This window comes from Phyllostomus hastatus, unplaced genomic scaffold, assembly GCF_019186645.2.
Source record: "Phyllostomus hastatus isolate PE091 unplaced genomic scaffold, TTU_PhHast_1.1 phas_scaffold_555, whole genome shotgun sequence".
Taxonomy (NCBI): Eukaryota; Metazoa; Chordata; class Mammalia; order Chiroptera; family Phyllostomidae; genus Phyllostomus; species Phyllostomus hastatus.
Window position 1 is genome coordinate 2,422,119 of NW_025334036.1, and position 23,416 is coordinate 2,445,534.

At 65.8% G+C, this 23,416-nt stretch overlaps 1 protein-coding gene across 1 annotated transcript; it reads left to right on the forward strand.

Moving 5' to 3' along the window:
- Nucleotides 1-241: 241 nt before the first annotated feature.
- Nucleotides 242-22,406, forward strand: AP3B2 (adaptor related protein complex 3 subunit beta 2). The gene is made up of 26 exons (XM_045824950.1): nucleotides 242-427; nucleotides 6,246-6,321; nucleotides 6,461-6,535; nucleotides 6,793-6,888; nucleotides 10,131-10,291; nucleotides 10,574-10,640; nucleotides 10,718-10,900; nucleotides 11,002-11,285; nucleotides 11,566-11,620; nucleotides 11,947-12,018; nucleotides 12,328-12,390; nucleotides 12,707-12,839; nucleotides 13,117-13,226; nucleotides 13,807-13,983; nucleotides 15,118-15,304; nucleotides 16,356-16,474; nucleotides 16,907-17,015; nucleotides 17,374-17,494; nucleotides 17,735-17,924; nucleotides 18,048-18,108; nucleotides 18,425-18,531; nucleotides 18,712-18,940; nucleotides 19,326-19,410; nucleotides 19,673-19,770; nucleotides 21,831-21,969; nucleotides 22,077-22,406. The coding sequence occupies exons 1-26, from the start codon at nucleotides 315-317 to the stop codon at nucleotides 22,225-22,227; spliced, it is 3,261 nt and encodes a 1,086-aa protein (XP_045680906.1). The 5' UTR covers nucleotides 242-314; the 3' UTR covers nucleotides 22,228-22,406.
- The last annotated feature ends 1,010 nt before the right edge of the window (nucleotides 22,407-23,416 follow it).

The window sequence follows — 23,416 nt, forward strand, 5'->3', positions numbered from 1 at the left end:
AGGCGTCCTGCATCCCCCTGCATCTATCCCATCTATTCAGCAGCCCGCACGCACCCGCAGACCTGGAGGTGCATCCCCTCGGGGCAGGCACTGTCCCGACGCGAGGGAGGGATTTGCACGCGGTTAGGGCGGGGCCGAGCTTCTGTGGACACGCCCCCCGCGACTGGGCCCCGGTGCCTTTAAGAACCTCGGCTCTCCGCGCGGCCCGGATTGATACCTCGGCTCGCCGCCTGCGCCCCGGCACACCGCGGCCTCTGCAGCGCGCAGCGCCGCCGACCCCGCCTGCCCACCACGCTCCCCTCCTCCGCCTCCCCATGTCGGCCGCCCCCGCCTACAGTGAGGACAAGGGTGGCTCCGCGGGCCCCGGGGAGCCCGAGTATGGCCACGACCCGGCCAGCGGCGGCATCTTCTCCTCCGACTACAAGCGGTGAGGCAGCCTACCGAAGGGTGGGCCGGGGGCTGGGGACTCCGAGTCCTGCGCCTGCGCCCGCGCCGGGCCTCGCAGGCGCGCGCTGGCACCATGGACAGCGCCCGGCCCGCCTGCCAGGCCCCGCCCCAGCCACCAACCCGCAGCCCCTATCTGCCTTGGCCCGGTCCCCCTACCAGCTCCCCACCCAGGGGCGGGCCTGGGGCCCTGGAAGGGGGTGGAGGTTGTGGGGGATGGGCCAGCCCCCTCCGTTCCAGGAGGATGGACCCTCCCGCCCTAGGGGTTTTCCTCTGTGTGTCGTTTGGAGGGCTGGTTCCCCGTCTCGTCCCCACCTGGCGAACTGATTCCTAAGGAGCAAGGGGAGGGGTCAGCGTTGGCGAGGAGATCGCCCGCCCGCGGGTGTAGGCTCCGAGCCTCCAGGCCTGGCTCCTCCCACGAGTCCGTTTTCCCTCCCTCTGGCCCCCCAGCTCTGGTTCCTGGCTCCCCTCTGGTGCGTTGCTGCTGGAGTTCAACCCCTCCTGCCTCAGCCCTATTCCTCCGTTCTCATTTATTTGCAAATTGCGAAACTAGCATATTTCAGGGCCTACTGTGTGCAGTCTCGTCCTAGGCAGTGTGAACAGAGCCGTGGACCGGAGACAAGGCTTGCCCTCAAGCTGCTCCAGAGAGGAGCGCAGAGGAAGGATGTGTTGGTGACAGTTCGGGGCGGTGGGGACAGCGGGGGCAGCGGGGAGGGTGAGAGGAGCCGGCTCCCGGCCCTGGAGAGGGGCGGCGAGGGCTGTTCCAGGGGGACAAGGAGAGCCAGGTCACAGGCTTCGTAGGTGCAGGTGCAGCGTGGCCAGAACCACAGTGCAAAGCGCTGCAGTGACCGGGGACGAGGGCGGGGCAATGCCAAGGTTGTGGGGGGGGCCACCGAGGCCAGCTTTGCGTTTTGGAGGGGTCCAGCCCGGACTGGAGGGCAGAGATGGGAAGGCGTGTTGGACTGAGCGAGAGACCGGTGGGGAGGTTGAAGTTGGGGGGAGGACACAGCGATGGAGTAGAACAGGGGCTGCAGGCCGAGGGCTGGAGAGCTCTCGAAGAGGGCAGAGGCTGCAGGCACCGCAGTTCACTGGGGAAGGGGGGGGGAGGGGCTGGCCAGAGAGAAGAACGGTGTGCAGGTACCAGTCACTGCAGCTGCACAGGAGGCGGAGCTGCTCTGTGGGACTGGAAGCAAAGCCGTGAGAAGCAAGTTTGTGGAAATCGGCGTGGAGCCCAGCTCTGGCCCTGCTGAGACTGTAGACGCAGGACATTCAGGTTAGCTGGTAGCTGGACGTTAGGGTTTGGGTTGCAGGAGGGGGGTGTGTGTGTGTGTGTGAGAGAGAGAGAGAGAGAGAGCGCCACAGAAGGCGGCGAAGTCTGGCCCCGGGAGGAGGGTGCGTGAGTTCAGGCAGGGAACCCTGAAGACACCGCTCTCGGGGGCGGTCAGAGAGCAGGGGCAACGTGTCTCCAGGTCCCAGGAAGCAAACCAGAAAGCAGGAGGAAAATGCAACGTGGCTTCCTGGGTTCCAGAAGGAAGTGATCAGCAATGTCAGTGCCCGCGGAGGTCAACTCAAACCAGGAGAGAAATTGTCGGTTTGACAAAGCGCAGATCAACCCTTCCCGGCCCCACGCCCCACCTCCTGTCCTGGGAGACCAGCAAGGTCAGGGGAAGAGCTGGGTTACTCCCCCCCCACCCCCCGCCACCGTGTCCCATCATGGACATTTTACACTTACAGAAAAGCTGAATGAGCAGCAGTCACACGTACACTTCTCAGTAGATTCAGCCATTGTGGATGTTGCGCCACAGCTGGGTTATCAGACCGTCTGGTCACGCGTGTTTGGGCCTGGAGCATGTAAGGCGCAGACACCACGGCCCCTCGGCCTTAGACTCTAGTTGGCACCTAGAACCAGCCGAAGGCGAACAGACGCGTGAGGAGGGGCTGAGTGAGGAAGCCACGGTGAACGGGAATTTCGCCTGCAGGGAGCCGGACTGTGAAGGGAAGAGCAGGAAAGGGTTGCTGGCGGAGAGCACAGGTCCAAGGAGCTTTATCTGTCTCGTTGTTCTTGTTACTTTTGTCTGTTTATGAGGATGGGAGCGCCTGGAGCAAGTCGAGCTGCGGGTGGGAAGGGGCAGTCCGTCGGGAGGGGAGGCTGGAGGGGACGGAAGGAGGCACAGTTCCCTGAGCGATGGGGAGGGGGCTCGCAGAGCTGGGTGGGAGCACCAGCCCGGCCTCTGGGGAGCACCAGCCCTGCCCGGGGGCAGGAGGCCAGGAGAGCACGGATGTTTGGGAGCTGTGAGGGGTTTCATCCAGGGCAAGACTGAGGGCAGGAGCTTGAGGGGGTGGAGGGGATCTGAAATACACTGAATAAAGCCAACCCTGCCGGCAGGGTGGCGGCAGTGAGGCCCAGAGGGCCCAGGATGTGGGAGGGAGCGAGCCAGCGCAGGTGGAGGGTCGGCCTGGGGGCCAAGGCTGGGCAGGGAGGAAGGCCGGCGAGGAGGAGGCGGCAGCAGGGTGGGGTCAGAGTGAGGAATGTGCAGCGTCTCTGAAGGGCAGCCTGGCAGGGTGGAGGCGTGGAGGGCACCCCTCCCCTCTGCCCGGCTCAGCTCCCCGGACCCCCTGGTCTCCGGCTCAGAGATTGAGGGTTGGCTCAGTGCCCGGTCTCCTCCCTCCTGGGCCCTCGTCTCTGGGCGCTGAAGAGGAAACCGGAGCCTCCCTCGCCGCCAGGGTCCGGTTTCTGAGTTTCGGGGGTGGGCCCTCCGGTGACAGTGCCAGGCCTCCCCGGGGTGCCGGTCCGCTGGGTCCCATCCCCGAGTGGGACCCGGTGCCCGATGCAGCGCTTCCTGCAGCTCCCGGGGGTGGTGGCGAAACAAGGGGTGCGAGGCGCCTGCGGGGTGGACCCAGAGGCCGCCAGCCCCGTGCTGGCCCCCGAAGGCGGGCCCCCACCCTGGTACCAGGCCCTGCAGCCTGAGGAGCTGCGCTGGCTGCAGGCCCCCGAGGAAGGCGCGGCCCCCGAGGCGTCCCTGGAGGAACCCTGCCCAGAGCCCGGCCAAGGCCAGAGTCCCAGCCAGCCACTGCGGTAGGAAGGCACCCCAGGGGGCCCCCACCCAGATGGATGGGCGGCTGCCACTCAGGCCAGACCCCTCCAGTCCCACCTGCCCCTCAGAGGACGGGGCTGGCATTTAGGGGCCTGGTGGGCCGGCTCAGGGTGGGGGGGGCACAGGACGGGGACTGAGTAGGAGTGGGCGTGGCAGGTGACGACTCCCAGAACTCTGAGGGGAGGAGCACCGAGAAGTGTACAGGGCTTTGGTCCCACCCCGATCTCTCCCCTGCCCCAGGCTCTGGCTGGAGTGGGCTCTGGGGCAGGTTTGGGGACGGGACAAAACTCAGGCAGGGTTCGGCCAGCCTCTCCGGGCGTGTGAATCTGAACGTGTGCAGGGAGGGGGGGGGGAGCGGGACCCTCAAAAGCCATGCGTTACCCCCCGGCTGGCCCCAGCCAGCCCCCCAGGCGCCCCGCAGGCCAGGCTCGGGGTCAGGTCAGTGGGTGCGTGTAAGGGGATCCGACTGCTGGAGTCAGGTTTCCTGACCCCGGGGCGTTGCCAGGCCACTCCTGCCTCCTCTCCCTCTGGGGAGCAGGCTCCTGGGAGCGGATGAGGGCCCTGGGTGGTCTCGGTCCTGCCTATGCCGAACACCCAGTGGCTCCCCCCCCGCCCCCGTCCTCGGCCCTAGGCCCAGAGCCTTCAGGGGCCGGGCATGGGTGCCCCAGGCTGGGCGGGCGGGAGGGCTGTGGATGCCTGCCCAGCACCCGGGGTGTGCACATTGGACAAGGGCCTGTGGCATCTGGGTGTGGCCAGGACACCTGGTGTGAGGAGCTTTGCTTTGGAGAGAGCACCAAGAGTTAAAACAGACCACCGACTTCCCTGCTCCCGGGGAAGGCACCCTGGGGTGGCAGGCCGGGACCCCGCCCAACCTGACCCCTCAGAGGAGGGCACAGGACCCCGGAGGCTGGAGGTCTTCAATTTTAGAAGCCTAAATGTGTCACCAAGAACCTCAAATAGGAGGCCAGTGGCCCCTGTGGCGAATGAGCCTGGAGGGACTGAACTTGGTCAAAACCGTGTATGCGTGTGTGGTGTGTGTGTGCCCATGTGGGCTGCGTGCGTGGGTTCTCAGGTGTCCGGAAAAAGGGTGTGGAGGTTTTGTGTGTGGAGAGCATGTTTCTGTGGAGAGTGGCCGTGTGGTGTGTTTGTGCCTGTGACCCCGTGTTTCCGCGGGGGTCATGGGTGTGTGGGGGCTCACGTACGGACCGCGTGTGTGTCCGAGGGCGCAGGCGTGTCCGGGAGGCACACACACACAGCTGTGTCCGCGGTACGGGGGGGGTTCGGCACTTGGTGGGGGTGCTGGGGTGTGCAGGAGTCTGTGGGGTGCGAGCTGACCGTGGGGCATCTGTGGAGGCCCTGGGGTGCGTGTGTGTATCGGAGAAGGTGGCACCCAGCTCAGTGCAGCCAGGGCCCAGCTGATGGCCTGTGCCCCTGTCCTTACCCCGTTGTCCTGAGCTCAGCCCCCGGTAACTGTTTGGGAGGGTGACAAGGCGGTTGGTTGTCTTCTGCACCTGGCGTGGCCAGGGGAGAGGAGAGGCATCTTCTGGGTTCGTGGGGGGAGGGGTCCCTCTCCCGGCGTGGAGCTTTAGGCCAATGGGGCTGCGGCTGGGTGTCCTCTGCCTTCATCGGACCGCTAGGGAGGCCTCTGTGTCTGGGAGGCGCGTCTTTCTCCTCTGCTGTCCATCAGGAGGCGGTCTCGGAACTCATGGGAACGTGAATGATCGTCTGCCGCTCCTGCTTTTACCTGCTGTGCACAGAGCGCGGCCCTGTGACCCGGGGTGTGGGGGTCGTCCTCCTCTGCCTGACATTCGTCACTCGCTCAGCCGCAGTCACGTCGGCCCCTTTGTGACTCAATCCCCGACTGCCTGCTATTTCTGAACGGTTCACTCCCGTGGCTGACTTTGCACAACTCGCTTGCTTCGGACTGTCTGCCGTTGCCGGTGGTTGTCCGGGCTGGGCTCTCGCGCCTGGGCAAAAGCTGCGGGTTATCGGGGTGCCGCGTGGGAGATTCTCGAGTGTACAGCCCCGCCCCCTGCCCAGCTCCCCACATTTTGGAACTGTCTTGGCCACAGTGGAGTGGGCCAGTTGTCCCACAGCTCGGCCAGCTGTGTGTGGACACAGTCTCCCTGGGGCGGATTCACCTCTTTGGCCGCCGACCCCAGGACCTCTGAGTATGGGTGGGCAGCTCAGTCGCTGCACAAGGGCCCGTGGCCCAGGAATGCCAGCCCATGGTCCCACCACCACCGAACAGGGAGCCCCCGGCTCAGGGCTACCCGCCCGGGGCGAGCAGGTGGGGTGGGGGCCCACAGCAGCCTGGATGGGGAATGCTGAATATGGGCCTTGTACACTTACCTCACACTTTTACTCACCATACCTCAGATATTTCTCTTTTGGCGGCTGTTGTGTGTTTATGTCCTCCTCAAATTCATGTGTTGAAGCCCCAGCCCCTGGTAACTCAAAATGTGGCTGTATTAGCAGGCGGGGCCTTTCAGAAGGTGATGAAGTTACAGTGCGGGCATTAGGGTGGGCCCTAATCCTGTATGAGGAGGGTCCTTGGAAGAAGAGGTGATTAGGACCCAGACGCACACAGAGGGAGCGCCCCAAGTCCCCTGATCGGGACTTGACTCCCTGCCCCTCTGGGGGGTCCTGCGTGACAGCCCCGCCCCCACCCCGTGCCCTCAGCTGACCTCTAGTGCCTCCCGCCAGGCACGACGACCTGAAGGAGATGCTGGACACCAACAAAGATTCCCTCAAGCTGGAGGCCATGAAGAGGATCGTGGCGGTGAGCGGGGGCAGGAGGGGACGCACCTTCCCCGGGGAGGGGCCCGGGGTCAAACTGTCCTGGTCCCCAGTGGACCAGCCCCTGTTAAGTGCTGGCCCTCTCCCTTCCCCTCCTCCCCCAACCTTGACCCCACCCCCAGATGATCGCCCGGGGAAAGAACGCCTCGGACCTGTTCCCCGCCGTGGTGAAGAACGTGGCCTGTAAGAACATAGAGGTGAGCACTGCCCGGCGAGGGTGGCATCCCGCCTCCCCCAGGAGGAAACCCAAGCTGGTCAGCGGAGGTGAGAGCAAACTGCCCAGCCCCTGGGGGCCCGCCCTGGTCCCGTCCACATGTCTCCAGACCAGACACGGAGCAGAGAGACGGCGGGTCCACTGGGGATGCTCTTGCTTATGGGGGGGACTTGTCCCTGGGGGCCACAGCCACGGGGGTGGGGGTGCCGGTCCCTGCTGGCAGCCTGCTCCCCCCCCCAGGTGAAGAAGCTGGTCTACGTGTACCTGGTGCGCTACGCCGAGGAGCAGCAGGACTTGGCCCTGCTGTCCATCTCCACCTTCCAGCGCGGCCTGAAGGTCAGTGGTCCTGCATGCCCCCTGGGGCCAGGGCCTCGTGGGTGCTGTGTGGGAGGCACGGGCCCAGGGACAGGCCTGGGCTCTGAGACCCCTCCCCACCCGTGAGTGCGAGGAGGGATGAGGTGGGCATCTGGAAACTGTGTCTCTCCTCCTCTGAGCAAGAAGCCGGTTAATGGCCACCCCAGATAGGACCCCACCGGCCCTTACCCCCACTGGGGTCAGGGAGCCGAGGCCCACAGCCTGGCGGACACAGGTCAAGCTCCATAAGACAGTTCCGTGACAGGCGCTGCTGGCCTGGTCCCTCAGCCCAGCAATCAGAGCCGCGGCCCTGGTGGGCTTACCTAGTCGGGCGTCTGTAGGGAGCGCTGACTTTGAAACTTTTTGCCTGGGACTGGGTAAAGAGGACAAAGGTTTACTGAAAACAAACAAGACCCCCTAAAGGTTGGGTTCCAAGGTGAGCACAGGGCCTGCCATTTCCTGTAAGTTCAGCACAGTGGGCGGTTCCCCTGGAGCTGGAACAGATTCTCGCTCTGCTCAGCCTTGTCTCAGATGCGCGGACCAGTCCCCCGTCCTGGGGGGCCACTCTGTGAGGCAGCTGGGGGGTCTGGATGCACCGAGGGGAGGGCCTTGGGAGGAGTCCAGTCCTGAGACACAGCCTGGCTCTCTGGGGGGGCAGGCGGCACGGGCACAGGCCTATGCACCTTGCGTGCGCTGGGCTATTTTTTTTTTAAGTCGAAACCAAAGGACCTATCTCAGATTGGCAAGTCCTCTTGTAAGAACCACGCTGGAATTTTTGCACACAGAGGTTTTGTATTTACCCGCCGTGTCTCCAGCCTGGCCCGTCCCAGGCTTTTAGACACCGGAGCTGGTTCAGTCCCGCTCAGCCCGGTGGTTTCTCCAGACCCGGGGCTGGCGGCGCTCCGGCGGATCCTGCCAGAGAGCTGCCCAGGCTTTGCCGGTCGCAGGGAGTCCGCCGTGCAGCTGCTCCACTCCCCCCGCCCACCCCCCCCACCCCCCCCCCCCCCCCACCCCCCCCACCCCCCATGCGGTGCGACGGCAGCCCTCAGCGAGGGGGCGTGGCCCGCTTCCGGGAGATGTTTACTTACAAAAAAGGAGAGGACAGGTGTGGCTCAAGGGCTCCCACCCACGTCGGCCTTCGGTGCAGAGCGCCGCTCACGGTGACGGAGACCTCTCTCCTTCCCGGGCCATTCGCTCCGTTTTAAGACAACTATAGTTTTTTTAAATTAGTGTATTGCATTGCAGCCCCCATAGTGATAATGTTTGCAAAATGTTCAGACCCACAAAAGACGAAAAGACAGCTATAATGAAGATCTATATGCCCAACACGGGAAACACGATGTTCCTCCAGCAGCCAAAGCCCGCCCCCAACCCCGTGTCTTCCCCTGTGTGTCGCCGCTGTGCGAGTATTTATTCCTCTCCTGTGTGTTTACCCGCCCCTAACAATGTGCGATGCTGGCTTGTAAGCGGCAGCCTGTGATACACGTGTTCCTCTGGAACTCATGTTCCTTTGGTTGGTGTTCCTGTTTCTTTCTCCCGCCTGCACATGGATACCAGTCATTTCCGTCCAGGGTTCCCCTTCTCTTTATCAGGCCCGGCCCGGGCCCGGGGCTGTGTGTGCTTTCTCCGCAGCCCGCCACTGCGGCTGGGGCTCCACCCAGACAGACCTGCAGTGGATGAGCAGGCTCCCTGCGCCCTGTCTCCTTGCAGCTGGTCCCTGGAACCCTCTGGGAACCTCCTGCATTTCCTTTCAGTGGTTGAGTACAGAGCGCTTCTAAATCTTAATTTTTGGCCTCCTGATTGCGTGTCTGCCTCCAAGAGGTTGATAAGCCGCTTGCCCCAGAGCAGCAGACGGCCCTGTGGGTATTATGTTCCCAGGCCGACACTGATCCGGTTCACGAACCCTCCCCAGGCTTAAACAGTTATGTGTCTACCTAACCGCCCGGGCAGCCGGCATTTCCCTGTCTCGTTAGAAAGGATCTTATTCTAGAGCAAAAACATTTCTTAACACCTTCCCTGTGCAAAGGGCAGTGGTGACACAGCAATGAAATAAACGTGAATCCTGCTCTTGAAACAAAAGACCTGCACCACAAATGGTTCCCACAAAGCCTTGCAGAGATCAAGGGACATAGTGTTCATGCCTACCAGCCTAGCCACCCTGTCGGAAAGGAAAACAGACTCGGGTGGGGGGGGTAACTTCCTGCGAATCCATAATAATTTTCAGATAAAATGTTTGTTTGTTTTTTTAAGATTTTTTATTTATTTATTTTTTAGACAGAGGGAAAGGGAAGAATGGGAGGGAAACATCAATGTGCAGTTGCCTCTCACACGCCCCCTACTGGGGATCTGGCCTACAACCCAGGTGTGTGCCCTGACTGGGAATCGAACCAGTGACCCTTTGGTTCACAGGCCAGTGCTCAATCCACTGAGCCACACCAGCCAGGGCAAAATGTTCTCCTTTTCAAAAGAGGAAACTACGTAGGTTTTCGTGGACAATGGGATATGCTTTGACTGTAAGAAAAGACAGACTCCCGCTTTTTCAATCATTGCTTTTGAGCCGTCTGCTTGAAAACCGATTCCGGAATGGTGACGGGGGCCGCCAGCACCGCCATCCGCCATTCTGTGGATCTTGCTCTTTTTTAGAAAGTCAGGGTCGCGTCTGTCTTGAGCGTCCAGCGGCCCTGCCACTGCCCACCATCCTCTGAGATCTGCCGCTGCCTCGGCCGCAATCCCCTGGCCGCGAGGCACTCGGGTCCTTCTCAGGTGTACAGGAAGCTACAGGTGCAAAGAGGAGGGGCCTGCGCACCATCCTCCTGCAACGCTGTGGGAGAAAAGAAGAGCAGCTAGGGAGAGGGCTTGGGGGAGGGGAACGGAAGGAGGGACTCCCGGGAAGGGAGACCCGCTTGCCTTCGCTGGCAGACACCTCGGAGAGAAACACAGAGGGACGCAGGAAACGGGGTTTTCAGGAAGGTCAGTTGTTCTGAAAGTGAAGCAGCCCATCACCCCACCTGCCCGCTCAGGTGTCAGGTTTCTGCAGCCGGGGTCAAGAGTCGGTGACCTCAAGCAGTGCCCGCCCCCATCAGGTCCTGAACGGTGGGTGGCAGTGCACCCAGGGGCAGGACAGGAGGCAGGGGAGCAAGAGCTGGCGGTGGCCCCGGGACATCGCGTCCCACAGGCGTGGCGGCCTCTCACGGCCCCCCCGCCGCCGCCACCTCCGCCCTCAGGACCCCAACCAGCTGATTCGCGCCAGCGCCCTCCGCGTCCTCTCCAGCATCCGCGTGCCCATCATCGTGCCCATCATGATGCTGGCCATCAAGGAAGCCGCCTCGGACATGTCACCCTACGTGCGGAAAACGGCCGCGCACGCCATCCCCAAACTCTACAGGTGCCCCAGCCCCGCCCTTCCCTCCTGGGTGGGGGGCGGTGCCCACGCCCGGCCCCGCCCGGCCCTGGCTCCTCGTAGGCCCTGCGGGCTGCCCTGGTTTTTCCGCTCTTCGGGAGCTTTAGGCCAGTGTTGGGAACGGACAGAGATGGAGGGCCCTGGAGGTGGCGGCCTGCGCCTCTTTATGGATGGGGCTGCGGGCAGGGAGGTGGGCGCATCTCGGGTGGACACTGGGGAGGCTGGAGACGCGGAGTGGCGGGTTCCTCTCAACGCTTTCTCCCCCAGTTTGGATCCTGACCAGAAGGACCAGCTCATAGAGGTCATTGAGAAGCTTCTGGCTGACAAGACCACGGTAGGTACAGGGGCGCACAGGGTGGGCAGTGGGGAGGCCCTTCCGTTGACCCTCTCTCGCCTCTGTCCGGCGCCCAGCTGGTGGCGGGCAGCGTGGTGATGGCCTTCGAGGAGGTGTGCCCGGAGCGCATCGACCTGATCCACAAGAACTACCGGAAACTCTGCAACCTGCTCATCGACGTGGAGGAGTGGGGCCAGGTGGTCATCATCAGCATGCTCACCCGCTACGCCCGCACCCAGTTCCTGAGCCCCACCCAGAATGTGAGTGCGCCCGCCCCGCCCCGCCCCGCCCTCGCCCGCAGAGCCGGCCCGAGGGTCACGCCGAGAGGAGGCACCCGCTGCCCCGCCCGTCTCCCCAACAGGAGTCCCTGCTGGAGGAGAACCCCGAGAAAGCCTTCTACGGCTCGGAGGAGGACGAGGCGAAGGGCCCGGGGTCGGAGGAGGCGGCCGCCTCGGCGCTGCCGGCCAGGAAGCCCTACGTCATGGACCCCGACCACCGGCTGCTGCTGCGCAACACGAAGCCGCTGCTGCAGAGCCGCAGCGCCGCGGTGGTCATGGCGGTGGCGCAGCTGTATTTCCACCTGGCGCCCAAGGCCGAGGTGGGCGTCATCGCCAAGGCGCTGGTGCGCCTGCTGCGCAGCCACAGGTGCGTGCCTGCCCCTCCCACACCCAGTCTTGGCCCCGCCCACATCCGGCCCTGGCCCCGCCCCGCTTCTCCTGCACCCTGGGCGCATCAGGCCCCGCCTCCCCATCCTAGCCCACTAGCCCAGCCCACCGCGCTGACCCCAGCTCTGCCTTCCTCCTGCTGGTGACCTGCCCGCCATCCCGTCCTCTCCTGCGTGTACTTGGTCCGCTTTTCTTACGCCCACCTGCTGCCCCTTGCCCCTGCCGAGGGGCCGTACAACCTCCGACCGTCCTCTCTGCAGTGAGGTGCAGTACGTGGTGCTCCAGAACGTGGCCACCATGTCCATCAAGCGCCGGGTGAGCAAGCGCACAAGGCCTGCGCTCCCGGTCCCAGGGGTGGCTTCTGTGGTGCTAGGGACACCGAGGAAGGACCGGTGGGGGTGAGGGGGAGTGCCTTGTTGGTGTGGAGTGGCGGAGGGGAGACCCCAAGTGCAGGGTCCTGAGGGCCACTCGGAGGAAAGTCCGGTGGAGAAAGACCCGGTCATATCTAGGAGGGAGGAGGGGAGAGATTTGAGACTGGAGCGCAGTGCGGTGGCGCGGGGGTGCTGGGCGCAGGTCCGGGGGCAGGGGGCGCTCTGGGAGAGAGGCCTGGTGGGACTCCCTGGGCTGCCTCTCTCCGCCAGGGCATGTTCGAGCCCTACCTGAAGAGCTTCTACATCAGGTCCACGGACCCCACCCAGATCAAGGTCCTGAAGGTGAGACGCGGACAGAGTGGCGGGGTCTCTCTGCCCCATACCCCCGCCCCCCACCCCACTCAGACCCACTCAGATACCCAGAGTGGCCACTGGGGGGCCTGCCTGTTTCCGGGGCTGTCGGCGATCCCACCACAGAGGAGAGGAGATGGTCCCTCTGCATTTTGAATGAGTTTTGAGACCTGTCAGTTTCCGCGCCCGTCGGGGGGAGGGCGCTGCAGGGCTGCCCTGAGGATTGTTTGCGGGGGTGCGGCGTGGGTTTGCAACGGCGGGTGAGCGAGCCCGCAAAGCCCACTCTCTGCCCCCCTGCAGCTGGAGGTGTTGACCAACCTGGCCAATGAGACCAACATCCCCACGGTCCTGCGGGAATTCCAGGTACGGGCCAGGGGCGGCTCCCATCTGGAGGGGGCGCAGGGGAGCTGCCTTGTGCACAGGAAGTGGCGTCCTGCAGGCGGACCTTCGCTGAAGGGTCCAATGTGGGGACGCAGATGCCTCAGGTCCTCTCCCAGTGCCTCTTGCTGGGATCCCTGGGCGGCGGGCGAGGGTGTCACTCCCCTCCCAGACTGTCGTCTCTGGCGTGATGAGTCATTGAGTGAGGGGGACCGCTTCCCAGAAGGTCACCCGAGAGCCCGCCGAGTCACCGCAGCGGGGTCACGGCCCGCGCGGGGGGTCACTGTGCTGTGCCCCACAGACCTACATCCGCAGCATGGACAAGGACTTCGTGGCGGCCACGATCCAGGCCATCGGACGCTGCGCGACCAGCATAGGCCGGGTCCGAGACACCTGCCTCAACGGCCTGGTGCAGCTGCTGTCCAACCGCGACGGTCAGTGCGTGGCGGGGCGTCCGGCTCCGACGTCCGCCGGGGGTCTGCCTGCACGTCCGCCTCACACGACCGGCGGGCACCCCCTGTCTGTGCAGGCGCAATGCGTGTCCATCACACAGTCTGTCCGCCTCAAGTAGCGCCCGAGTGCCCCTGCGTCTCTGAGGGCCCGTGGAGAAGTGCAGGGGGGGAGGAGGAGGAGGGCCAGGGGCCTGGGGGTGTCGCAGGGCGGCTGTCCCCCCCGGGCGTGGCCACCTGATGGTCCCAGGGGCCCCTGCAGAGCTGGTGGTGGCAGAGTCGGTGGTCGTCATCAAGAAGCTGCTGCAGATGCAGCCGGCGCAGCACGGGGAGATCATCAAGCACCTGGCGAAGCTCACGGACAACATCCAGGTGAGGGGCCGCCCCGTGTCCCCTCCCCGCCCCGGGTCCGCCCCGTGACTGTAAGGCCCTGTCAGGAACGACGTCGACCTCGCACCTTCCACCCTGGCTCGGAAAGGTCTTCCGGTGGAAGGCGGGGAGAGATGGGACACTGTCACCCTGACCTCGCGGCCCAAGATTCGCGCTCCCTTTGGGGACCACTCCCTGGACTCCCCACTTTGTAGTGTTTCCTCTGGCGCTCTGGCCAAGAGCAGACAGTCGACAAACCCCGTGTTTCTCTGCCCCGTCCGAACTTTAAGACGAGGCGTCCCTGAGCGTCCAGGAAGAGTAACGTGGCAGGGAAGCACCGAGGGTGCAGTGGGTCCGGAACGTCAGTGTTTTCAGTCACGACCGACTTTGGGGCTCGGACAAGCCAGTGGCACCCCGGGGAAGAGGGGAGCTGCTGCCCAGGAAGTGCCCACCTGTTACCCCGTCTCCCACCACCCTCCCCCCGACGGGGTCTCGAGGCCCCCATGGTCCCGGAGGCCGGCGTGGACGGCAGGGGTGCCGTCGCCTGGGCGTCCCCCTGCTCACGCCTCTGCCGCACCCACAGGTGCCCATGGCCCGAGCCAGCATCCTGTGGCTCATCGGGGAGTACTGCGAGCACGTGCCCAAGATCGCGCCCGACGTCCTGAGGAAGATGGCCAAGTCCTTCACTGCAGAGGAGGACATCGTCAAGCTGCAGGTCATCAACCTGGCGGCCAAGCTCTACCTGACCAACTCCAAGCAGGTAGAGACTGAGCGGTGCCTGTCTGATGCCTGGTCCCCAGCCGCAGCGCAGGCAGTGCCCCAAGGGCCTCCCGGGGGTGAGGGGGGGGGGCCGTGACCTGTGGCACCGCTTTCTGAAGAGAGAGTTCGAGGCAGGTGGCTGGTCTGTCCTGGTAGCCGGTGTTCCCCCAGCGCCCGCGGTTCCTCTGGGGGCCCCGGGACCTGAGGGGCTGGACGCTGGACTCTTGGCTTCCCATGGGGGCCTTCCGGTGGTGGCGCTGCGCTTCTCCGGTGGCCCCTCTGATCCGGGGGCTGCAGTGGGCCCCGGGACAGGCTGGGCAGTGGAGCCCTGCTGTGCTGGGACAACAGTCAGGAGCAGGAAAGGACAGCAGTTCATGTGGACGCAAAGGGGCCCTGGGTCTGTGGGTGTTGGGACCGTAGGAGGAGGAGATCGGAGAAGGGAAGGCGAGCGAGTGCCCTGGGGAGCATTCAGTCTTCGGACAAATGTCTGCGTGCCTCCTGTGCTCTGGGTGGGTGGAGCCGGGAACAGGCGAGAGGCAGCCCCTGTGAACACAGATGGGAAGAGGAGGCAGTGTGGGTGGGGAGCTGTGCAGGTGGGGGGTCCGATAGGCTCGGGGCTGAGCCAAGTGCTGGGCCCCAGGATGGTGTTGGAGTCCAAGGCCAAGAGGGGGAGAGCGCGAAAGGACAGCCTCTTTTGCGGACCCCGGGCAGCTGTCAGAAACTGGGGGCCAGGCCCTGGCTGGTGTGGCTCAGTGGACTGAGTTCTGGCCTGCGAACCAAAGGGTCACCAGTTCGACTCCCAGTCAGGGCACAGGCCTGGGTTGCAGGCCAGGTCCCCAGTAAGGAGTGCATGAGTTAACCACACATTGATGTTTCTCGCCCTCTCTCTCTCTCTCTCTCTCTCTCTCTCTCTCCCCCTTCCCATCTCTCTAAAAATAAAAACTCTTTAAAAAATTATTTTTAAAAAGTTGGGGTCCAGAGTCAGGGATGGGGGAGGGACAGGGGTGGGTGCAGCCGGTCTAAGACGGGAGGGCAGCTCTGTGTGAGGGCGTCCGCGTTGGCTCAGAGCCCGGGTCTGACACCGCCCCCCGTGTCCCCACTCCCTGACCACTGCTGCCGCCCCCTCGTCCCCCAGACCAAGCTGCTGACCCAGTACGTGCTGAGCCTGGCCAAGTACGACCAGAACTACGACATCCGCGACCGCGCTCGCTTCACCCGGCAGCTCATCGTCCCCTCGGAGCAGGGCGGGGCCCTCAGCCGCCACGCCAAGAAGCTCTTCCTGGCGCCCAAGCCAGCCCCCGTCCTGGAGTCGTCCTTCAAAGGTGGGGGCCTGGCCCCGGAGCTTCCCCCGAGGCCTCTGTCTCAGCCGGGCACAGGCTCTGCGGGCAGGACTTCTAGAGAAAGGCCAGTCCCCTGTGCCCATCCCTGCAGCACCCACGGTGACTCTGCCCACCCACAGCCCCCACCAGCTTCCTCGAGGCCCGGTCCCAGCCCTCCAGTGGGTGGGCCGTCGCCCACCGGGTCTCGGTATCGGGACTCTAAGTACAAGGGCCGGGAAGGCAGGAAGTAACCACCACCACCCAGGGAGAGGTGCGTGTGGGCGAGGGCCCTGACGAGGCAGCGGCCGCACTCCGGGCTGCCCCTGGGGGTCACCCCCGGGGCCCAGGCCCTCATCCTGGCCTCTGTCTGAGCTCGCCTCCGGGACAAGGGCTCTGAGAGGGGTGGGCGAGGAGGGTCCTCACACGACTCTTGGGACCCAGGAACCCACCTGGGACGGAGCTCTCTTCATAGAGCTTGCTGGTCGTCCTGTTATCTTTTGCTTTTTCTCTCTCCTCTGCACCTCTGTCTGAGGTCAGGGGGCGGGATTTGGAAATCTGGGAAGGAGGGAAACCAGCTCTTTCTCCTGCCAACACCGACCCTACTCGAAAGTCTCTGTGCCGCCCCCTCTGGGTCTGACGTCCTCCCATGGCCATGGGGGCAGCTCACCCCTCGGCCCCCTGCCCGGCCCGGTGAGCAGGATCACATGCTCCCACCGCCTGGAAGAGACGCCACCCCAAGCTTCCACCGCCCCCCGCAGCAGGCAGGCCGGGCAGAGTGGCCAGCAGCACCCGTGGGGCCAGAGTCCCCTCCGGCCCTCCTCTGCCATCCCACCCGCCCCCACCCCCCAGCCCTGTGAGGGTCAGGCCGGACATGCTTTCCTTCCGGCGTACGGACCCGAGGGTGCGGCTGGGTTGGAAGAGCCCCTGAGGGCACGCCCACCCCCTCCACCCACCCAGCCAGGGCGTCCCTGCCGGAATCGCCACAGCCCCCAGGAAACAGCTCCCCGGGCAGCACCTCACTGCCACCCTGCACGACCTCTCACCTTGTCCGCAGACCGGGACCACTTCCAGCTGGGCTCGCTGTCCCACCTGCTCAATGCCAAGGCCACGGGCTACCAGGAGCTCCCGGACTGGCCAGAGGAAGCCCCGGACCCATCCGTGCGCAATGTGGAGGTCAGCAGGGGTGGAGGGTTGAGCCATGCAGGGGGAGAGACAGACAGCAGGGAGCCCCCCCCACCCCGTGTCTCCAGTGCCGGCCCGGCCCCCCTGACACGCTCCCCACATGCAGGAAGAAGATCTCTCCCTTATCGAGACCCACGTGGGCCTGTTGGGCGAATACACCGAGGTCCCCCACACCTCCGTGTGCCGTGTGCCGTGTGCCCTCCGCTCGCGGGCAGTGCTTTCTCTCCGGTCCCCCCTCCGTGTGTTCCCACCTGAGCCTTCCCTCCCCTCTGCGTCTCCCTTGGTCCCGCAGGGCCCCCTGCCCCCCCCCAGCTGTGCCCCCCGGGGCAGGGCCAGGTCGGGCCCCAGAAGAGTGGGGGTGAAGGATGAGATGCCCCCTCCCCAGCCACGACTTAGCAGCCCTGCCCCCACTCCCGTCTCCAGGTGCCGGAGTGGACCAAGTGCTCCAACCGGGAGAAGAGGAAGGAGAAGGAGAAGCCCTTCTACTCGGACTCTGAGGGGGAGTCGGGCCCCACGGAGTCCGCAGACAGCGGTGAGGAGATGGAGGGCCGGGCCCCGGGCTGCTCCCCACGCGTGTGCCGTGTGTGTGTGTGTGTGTGTGAGTGAGTGACGTGGTCGTGTACCCGAGGGGCGTGCACCTGCTGTGTGCCTGCATGTGCACTTGCTCACCGGAGGGGCTCTGGCCCCAGGTGTGTGCGTGCACACGCAGGTCTCTATCCAGGTGGCCCCATCTGCATCGCAGGTGGTCCGGCGGCTCCTGGGACCAGGGGCAGGCTGGGGGGAGAGGGGTTGCAGCTTCAGCGCCCAGTCTGACGCTGGGAGCCCAGGGCACCTGCTGGGGACCCAGGGGCCCGCACACAGGCAGGGGCGCCTGACACTGCCCTCCGCAGACCCCGAGTCCGAGAGCGAATCGGACAGCAAGAGCAGCAGCGAGAGCGGCTCCGGGGAGTCCAGCAGCGAGTCCGAGGAGGAAGACCGGGAGGAGGAGGAGAAGGGGAGGAGCAGTGAGAGGTAAGGGGCGGGGCTGGAGGTCTCCCTGGGGAAGGGGGGGCGGGGGAGGGGGAGAGCTCCCGCGCTGGGGCTCTGAAGTTTGCAGCATGGAGAAGCATGGGGGGCCGGCGCTGGTGCAGGACTCCGCGGGCCCGGGCTCCCCACCCTCACCCCCGCTTTTCAAGGTGTCCCCGCTCTCCTGTGAGGCAAGGAGGGGGAGCCCAGTCCGAGCCTGAGTGCCATTTGCCCCCTGCCCTGCAGTGAGCAGAGCGAGGAGGAAGGGGAGAAGAGCAAGACGAAGAAGAGGAAGAAGGCGCAGACAAAGGGACAGGGGGAGGGCTCGTCCTCGGAGGAGGAGGGCAGCGGCTCCAGCAGCGGCTCCTCGGAGTCTGAGGGGTCGTCGGAGACGGAGGAGGAGCAGGCGGAACCGGCGTCCTGGCGGAAGAAGACGGTGAGAGTCCTGGGCCCGGAGGGGGCGGCTGGGGCGCAGGGCCAGGGCCCTCCCGCCGGCCAGAGCTCACCGAGGTGGCTGCACCGGCGCTTCCTGCCACACCCACTTCCGTTCTCTCCCCAGCCCCCCAGCAGCAGAAGTGCCCCCGCAGCCCAGGAGGTCTCCCTGCTGGACCTAGAGGACTGTGAGTCTGGGCCCCCGGGGTCATGGTGGGGGGAGCCCGGGCAGTGACTTAGGAAGGTCCTGTGGGCGCGCTGGATTGGGTGCCTCGGGGCTGGGGGTGCGGGGAGCAGAGGGAACCCGTCCTCCGACCTGAGAGGGCACCTGAGAGGGCACGGGGTGTGGGGCTGGGGTCAAGGGTGGGTCGCCACTGAGAGCCTCCAGGTTGCCCGGGGCCCGCTGTCCGTGGTGCTGAACGGTCTGCTCCTCGAGCCCCGCCCAGTTCAGGCCTGTGCCACGCGGCCTCTCCCCACCCGCAGTCTTCCTCGTCTGCCCCACAGTCGCCCCGCCGAGCGTCCAGCCCGTGTCTCCGCCCGCGGCCGTGTCCACCAGCCTGGCTGCGGACCTGGAGGGCCTGACCCTCACAGACTCGCCGCTGGTGCCCTCGGTGAGGGGGACGGGACAGGCGGGGCTGCGTCCTGTGGCGCGGAGCTGGGCCTCGGGTGTGGTGGCGGGGGACGCCTGGGGTCCCCGTTGCCGGATGACCTCCCCCCCAGGTGGGGACAGGGCCCGGGTGGGCTGCCTGTTGCTCATTTTCGCACCCCCCCTCCCCCGTCTTCTCCCCCAGCTGCTGAGCCCGGCCTCGAGCGTGGGGAGGCAGGAGCTCCTGCACCGCGTGGCGGGCGAGGGGCTGGCCGTGGACTATGCCTTCAGCCGCCAGCCCTTCCCCGGGGACCCCCACATGGTGTCTCTGCTCATCCACTTCTCCAACAGCTCTGAGACGCCCGTCAAGGGCCTGCACGTGGGCACCCCCAAACTGCCGGCTGGCATCAGCATCCAGGAATTTCCTGAGATCGGTGCGGCCCCGGGCAGGGCCAGTCAGTCCTTCTGTGGCTGCCGAGTTCCCTCCGTGCCAGGCCAGGGGGAGTGCCCCAGAGAGGGCACCTAGCACGGCCCCTGCCCTGGGGGGCAGACCACACCTGCCAAGGAGCGAGTGCCAACCCAGGGCAGGGGGCGCTGGAGGCGTGGCTGTTTCAACACTGACTTCAATGGTCATTTGAGGGTGGCTGGGAGGGTGTTCAGATTTGAGCGGAAAACCAGGAACAGTCTCCAGGGCCCAGGAAGCTCGGAGTGGTGGGGTCAGGTCTGGCGGCGGAGGGGAGCTGGGCCTGGGATTCAGGCCTGGCCTGCCAGGTGACGGTGTCTCTCCCCTCCACCACCCCCCCCAACCGCCCTCTGCAGAGTCCCTGGCCCCCGGAGAGTCTGCCACTGCCGTCATGGGCATTAATTTCTGCGACTCGACCCAGGCAGCCAACTTCCAGCTGTGGTGTGTGTCCGTCTCGTGGTGGGTGGGAGGGTGGGCTGGGGGAGGTGGGGTCACAGTGACCTGGAACCCTGGAACCGGAGGGTGGTGGCGGTGGGGGGAGGGGGGAGGAGCACGGTGCCGTGGAGGGTCTGGAAGCCGCCCGCACGCAGTGCTCAGGTCTTGCCTCAGTCTCCGGCCGCCTGCAAGCCCCGCCCCCAAAGTGGGAGGCGCGGGGAGGATGCGGGCCTCACCGCCTGCCTCCGTCTTCTGCCCTCCACCCCAGCACCCAGACCCGACAGTTCTACGTCTCCATCCAGCCGCCTGTCGGGGAGCTGATGGCCCCCGTGTTCATGAGTGAGAATGAGTTCAAGAAGGAGCAGGGTGAGTGCTCCCCGAGGGTGGACGGGTGCGTCTCAGCACCGCGCACGGGGGCCCGGCGAGCTGCAGCGCCCAGCCTCGCCCGAGGACCCTCAGCTCCTCCAGACCCCGAGGCCTCGCAGTCTGCGCCTTCGCAGAGGCCGGGACCCGTCAGGGAGGCTCGGGGGAGTGTCAGCCCGGCCGGCCGAGAGTTCTGGGCCCGCATCCCAGCCGGGGAAACATCGCCAGTGAGGGCTGGAGAAGAGTTTTCAGGAAGAAAAGGGGGTGCAGTGTGGTTTGGGGCGTGGAGTCCCCAGGACAGGGGAGCGGTAAGCACGAAGCTGGAGATCGAGTTGGTCTGATTTCTGGGTGCCTTGAATGCCGTGCTGAAGGGTTTGGGCCCCAGAGTTGTGCGCGGCTGGAAGGGGTCGCAGAGGTTGGTGGATCCCACGCCCTCCTTGGAGAGCTAAGCCGGGCGGATTCCGGAGTCCTGGGAGGGGACTGGGTGGGGGAGGGGCCAGGCGGAGGCCCGAGGCCGCCCTCAGCTGGAGAAACGGGGGATGGGCCCCAGAGCGCTGGCTCAGGTTCTGACCCTGCACGCACTGGGTGTGCGAGCCTGGACCAGATTCTGTGCCCAGCTGTAAGGCCGTTGTGGTTGCAGCAGACCTGATGGGAGATGGTGAGGAAGGGAGGGGAGGGCTGGGGAGGGGGCGGGGCTGGGAGGAGGGAAGTCACAGGCCTTTCCCGAGAAGGGCAGGGAGGGAGGTGTGGAAGCTGTTCTAGAATCCGGGCTTGGGTGGTAAGGAGACTGGCAGCACCCCTCGCCCAGACGGGGGTCGGCGCGCGTTTCCTGTAACGTGCGGGAAAGCCAGCACGCAGGCTCTGTGGGCCGGGCGGCCTGCCCTGCAGGCACCGTTTGGGGCCCCCAGGGGTTGTCTGGATTTGGCCTGCAGGCTGCACCTGGCCAAACCGCTGATCTGGGAGGCGAGAGTGGGTGTGGGCGAGGGAGGAGGGAGGGCCACGGCTGGCTTTGGGCGAGCCCATTCTGCCGTGGATTCTGCGGCGCCTTTGGGAAGTTCGGGGGGAAAGGCGGGTGTGCGCCCAGGAAGCACTTCCGGGCCGGAGTCGCGAACCCAGAAGTGACCACTGAAGCTGTGAGTGTCGGTGAGCTCACCTGGGAGGGGAGGGGGGGGGGGGGGAAGGTGAGAGAGCCAAGGGCCTTCCCCAAGGAGGAAAACTCACATTCTTCCGGGCGGGGGTGGGGTAGGAGAAGGAGCAAAGGAGTGGGTGCAGGGAGAACCAGGCCCGGGGGAGGGGTCTGCAGGCCGGTAGGTAGGTCGGTGCAGAAGGGGGCAGAGGCCGGCCGGGCAGGCCTGGTGGGGGGGCTGAAGGGGCCCGCCGAGGAAGTGGGGTCCTCCAGGAGGGGCTCTGGCCGAGGAAGGGGAGGGAGGCACGGCCTTGGCATGGCAGGAATCTGGCTTCTGGGGAGGACTTCTTAGGAGCAAAGAGCCTTGGACATGGAGAGGCGGAAGGCACCGGCGAGAAAACCCGACTAGTGAGGAAAGGAGGGGCGGGGGAGGGGCTGGAGAGGCGGCGGAGGACAAGGAGCCCACGCTGGCCGAGAGGGCGTGGGAGTGGAGGGGGGGGAGAGGCCGGCCTGCCCAGGGGGCCTTCCCGTGGGTCCAGCACCTTGGCTGCTGCCCCAGGTGAAGGCAGGGGTCCCCCTGCGAGGGCCAGTCCCCCGTGAGGACTCCGCCTCAGGAGCCCGAGGGGACGGGAACTCGGCTGGGGAGCCGGCCAGGGAAGGCCAGAGGGTGTGGGGTCCAGGCTGGAGGGAACCTCTACGAAGGGACTGGGTGCTCCTGAGGGGCGGGGGCCCAGATGTCCGGCGGTGGGGCAATGCCAAGTCCGTCTGGGGTCCGCAACACGGACGGAGCCCCGGGTGGGCTGGGAGGTCCCCCTTCCCAGGACCACTGAGCGGACTCAGGCCGGCCCAGCCTGAGGACGGGCGAGGGAGCTCGGTGGGTGGGCAGCCCGGGGCGAGCCCCCGCAGCCTCTGCCCCCATCACGACCTCTGCCCCCAGGAAAGCTGACGGGCATGAACGAGATCACCGAGAAGCTCGCGCTGCCGGACGCCTGCCGCAGTGACCACGCTGTGGTGCAGAAAGTGACCGCCACTGCCAACCTGGGCCGCGTCCCTTGCGGGACGTCTGACGAGTACAGGTACGGGGCCGCCGCCCAGGCAGAGAGAGGCGGCTGGGCCTGGTGGGGAGTGGGGGCGCCATCCCCCGGGGTTAACCCCTCCCTCTCCCCTCCCCGCCCCACCTCAGGTTCGCAGGGAGGACGCTGACCAGCGGGAGCCTGGTCCTGCTGACCCTGGTCGCGCGGCCCCCGGGACCGGCCCAGCTGACCGTCAACAGCGAGAAGATGGTGATCGGCACCATGCTGGTGAAGGACGTGGTGCAGGCTCTCACCCAGTGACGCCGGGGGTCCCGGCCTCCCCGACGCCCCCGGCTGTCCCGCGGGACACTTGGGCTGTCGGCATCCGCCCCCCCACCCCCACTCCCTCCCCCTCTCTGGTGTGAGGTTCCTGGGGCCAGAGGGTGTTCAGGGCCCCTGCCCCCTCTGGTCATTAACAGATTCCTGCCACCCCCCCCAGCCCTCCCCGTGGGCCCCTCAGTGACCCAGTGTGCGGAGGGGCGCGGCAGCTGCTCCCTAGTCCCCATCCCCCCCCCCCCCGCTTTCTGTAGCTGTTTCTGTAGCACCTTCTCAATAAACGTCTTCTCCCTAGATGCCGGCTCTCCCCTCCTTTCTCCTAGGCTCTAAGGGGCTGGGGGACCGTTTGAGGGGTCCGTGGTTGACCCCTGGGAATGACCGCTGCTGACTCCCAGGGGGGCCGTGCACGCCTCCCGGACGTGACTCCAGCTGGACCCCTGCCCCAGATGACCGTCCCCACGTCACCAGGCGTCTCTGGGGAAGGGACACCTGGGCAGAGACGAAGGGCCCTGGTCCTTCCCATGAGCCTCTTCCACGGCCACAGTCCCCACGGATCCCCGTGTGGGCCCTTGAAGGAGGAGTCATGACGTGGGGAATTCCCCAAACAGGTGCGAGGTTCGGAACATGCCGACTCCATCTGGATGTGGGGCCCAGAGCCCCCACCTGGCTGGGGACGTGACCCAAGTGGCCGTCGTGGAGGGGGAAGGCCGGCAGGTGTGGGACAGGGCCCCCCACTGCGTGTGCTGACCTGCTCTCAGAGCAGGCGGCCTTGGGTGGGGCCCGGGGTCCTGCACTGCTAACAAGGTCCCAGCCCCCGCTACACACTGCTGCCCCATGGACACCAGGGAGGTCGGAGACCCAGCCTTCCACGCCTGGGACAGCTTTCTCGCGGTGGCAGCGCGAGGCGGGGCCCGCTGCCACCCTCCCTGGTGAGTGCGGACGCTGAGTGAGCGGTTTCCAAAAGGTGTGAAAGGTGCCTGTTGGCATCCATTCTTTAAAAAAAAGTCTGTGACTGCGTGAGTTTAGGAATCACAGATTAGGTAAGTTTATTTCCTGCAGGCCTTCTCAGAGCCTCTACTATGCTAACGTGCATTGTGACCCCCCCACACCCCCCCCCACCCCGGGGCTGGAGCTCAGCGCTGTCCAACTTGGTGTGGACCTCCGCACGCTCTGC

Excerpts from the sequence above, each read along its gene's own strand:
- AP3B2 (XM_045824950.1), top strand. The coding sequence starts at position 315 with ATGTCGGCCGCCCCCGCCTACAGTGAGGACAAGGGTGGCTCCGCGGGC. Across the intron at positions 17,495-17,734 it reads AAGGGGAGGAGCAGTGAGAG|TGAGCAGAGCGAGGAGGAAG; the intron begins GTAAGGGGCGGG and ends CCTGCCCTGCAG. Across the intron at positions 18,941-19,325 it reads CCAGGAATTTCCTGAGATCG|AGTCCCTGGCCCCCGGAGAG; the intron begins GTGCGGCCCCGG and ends CGCCCTCTGCAG.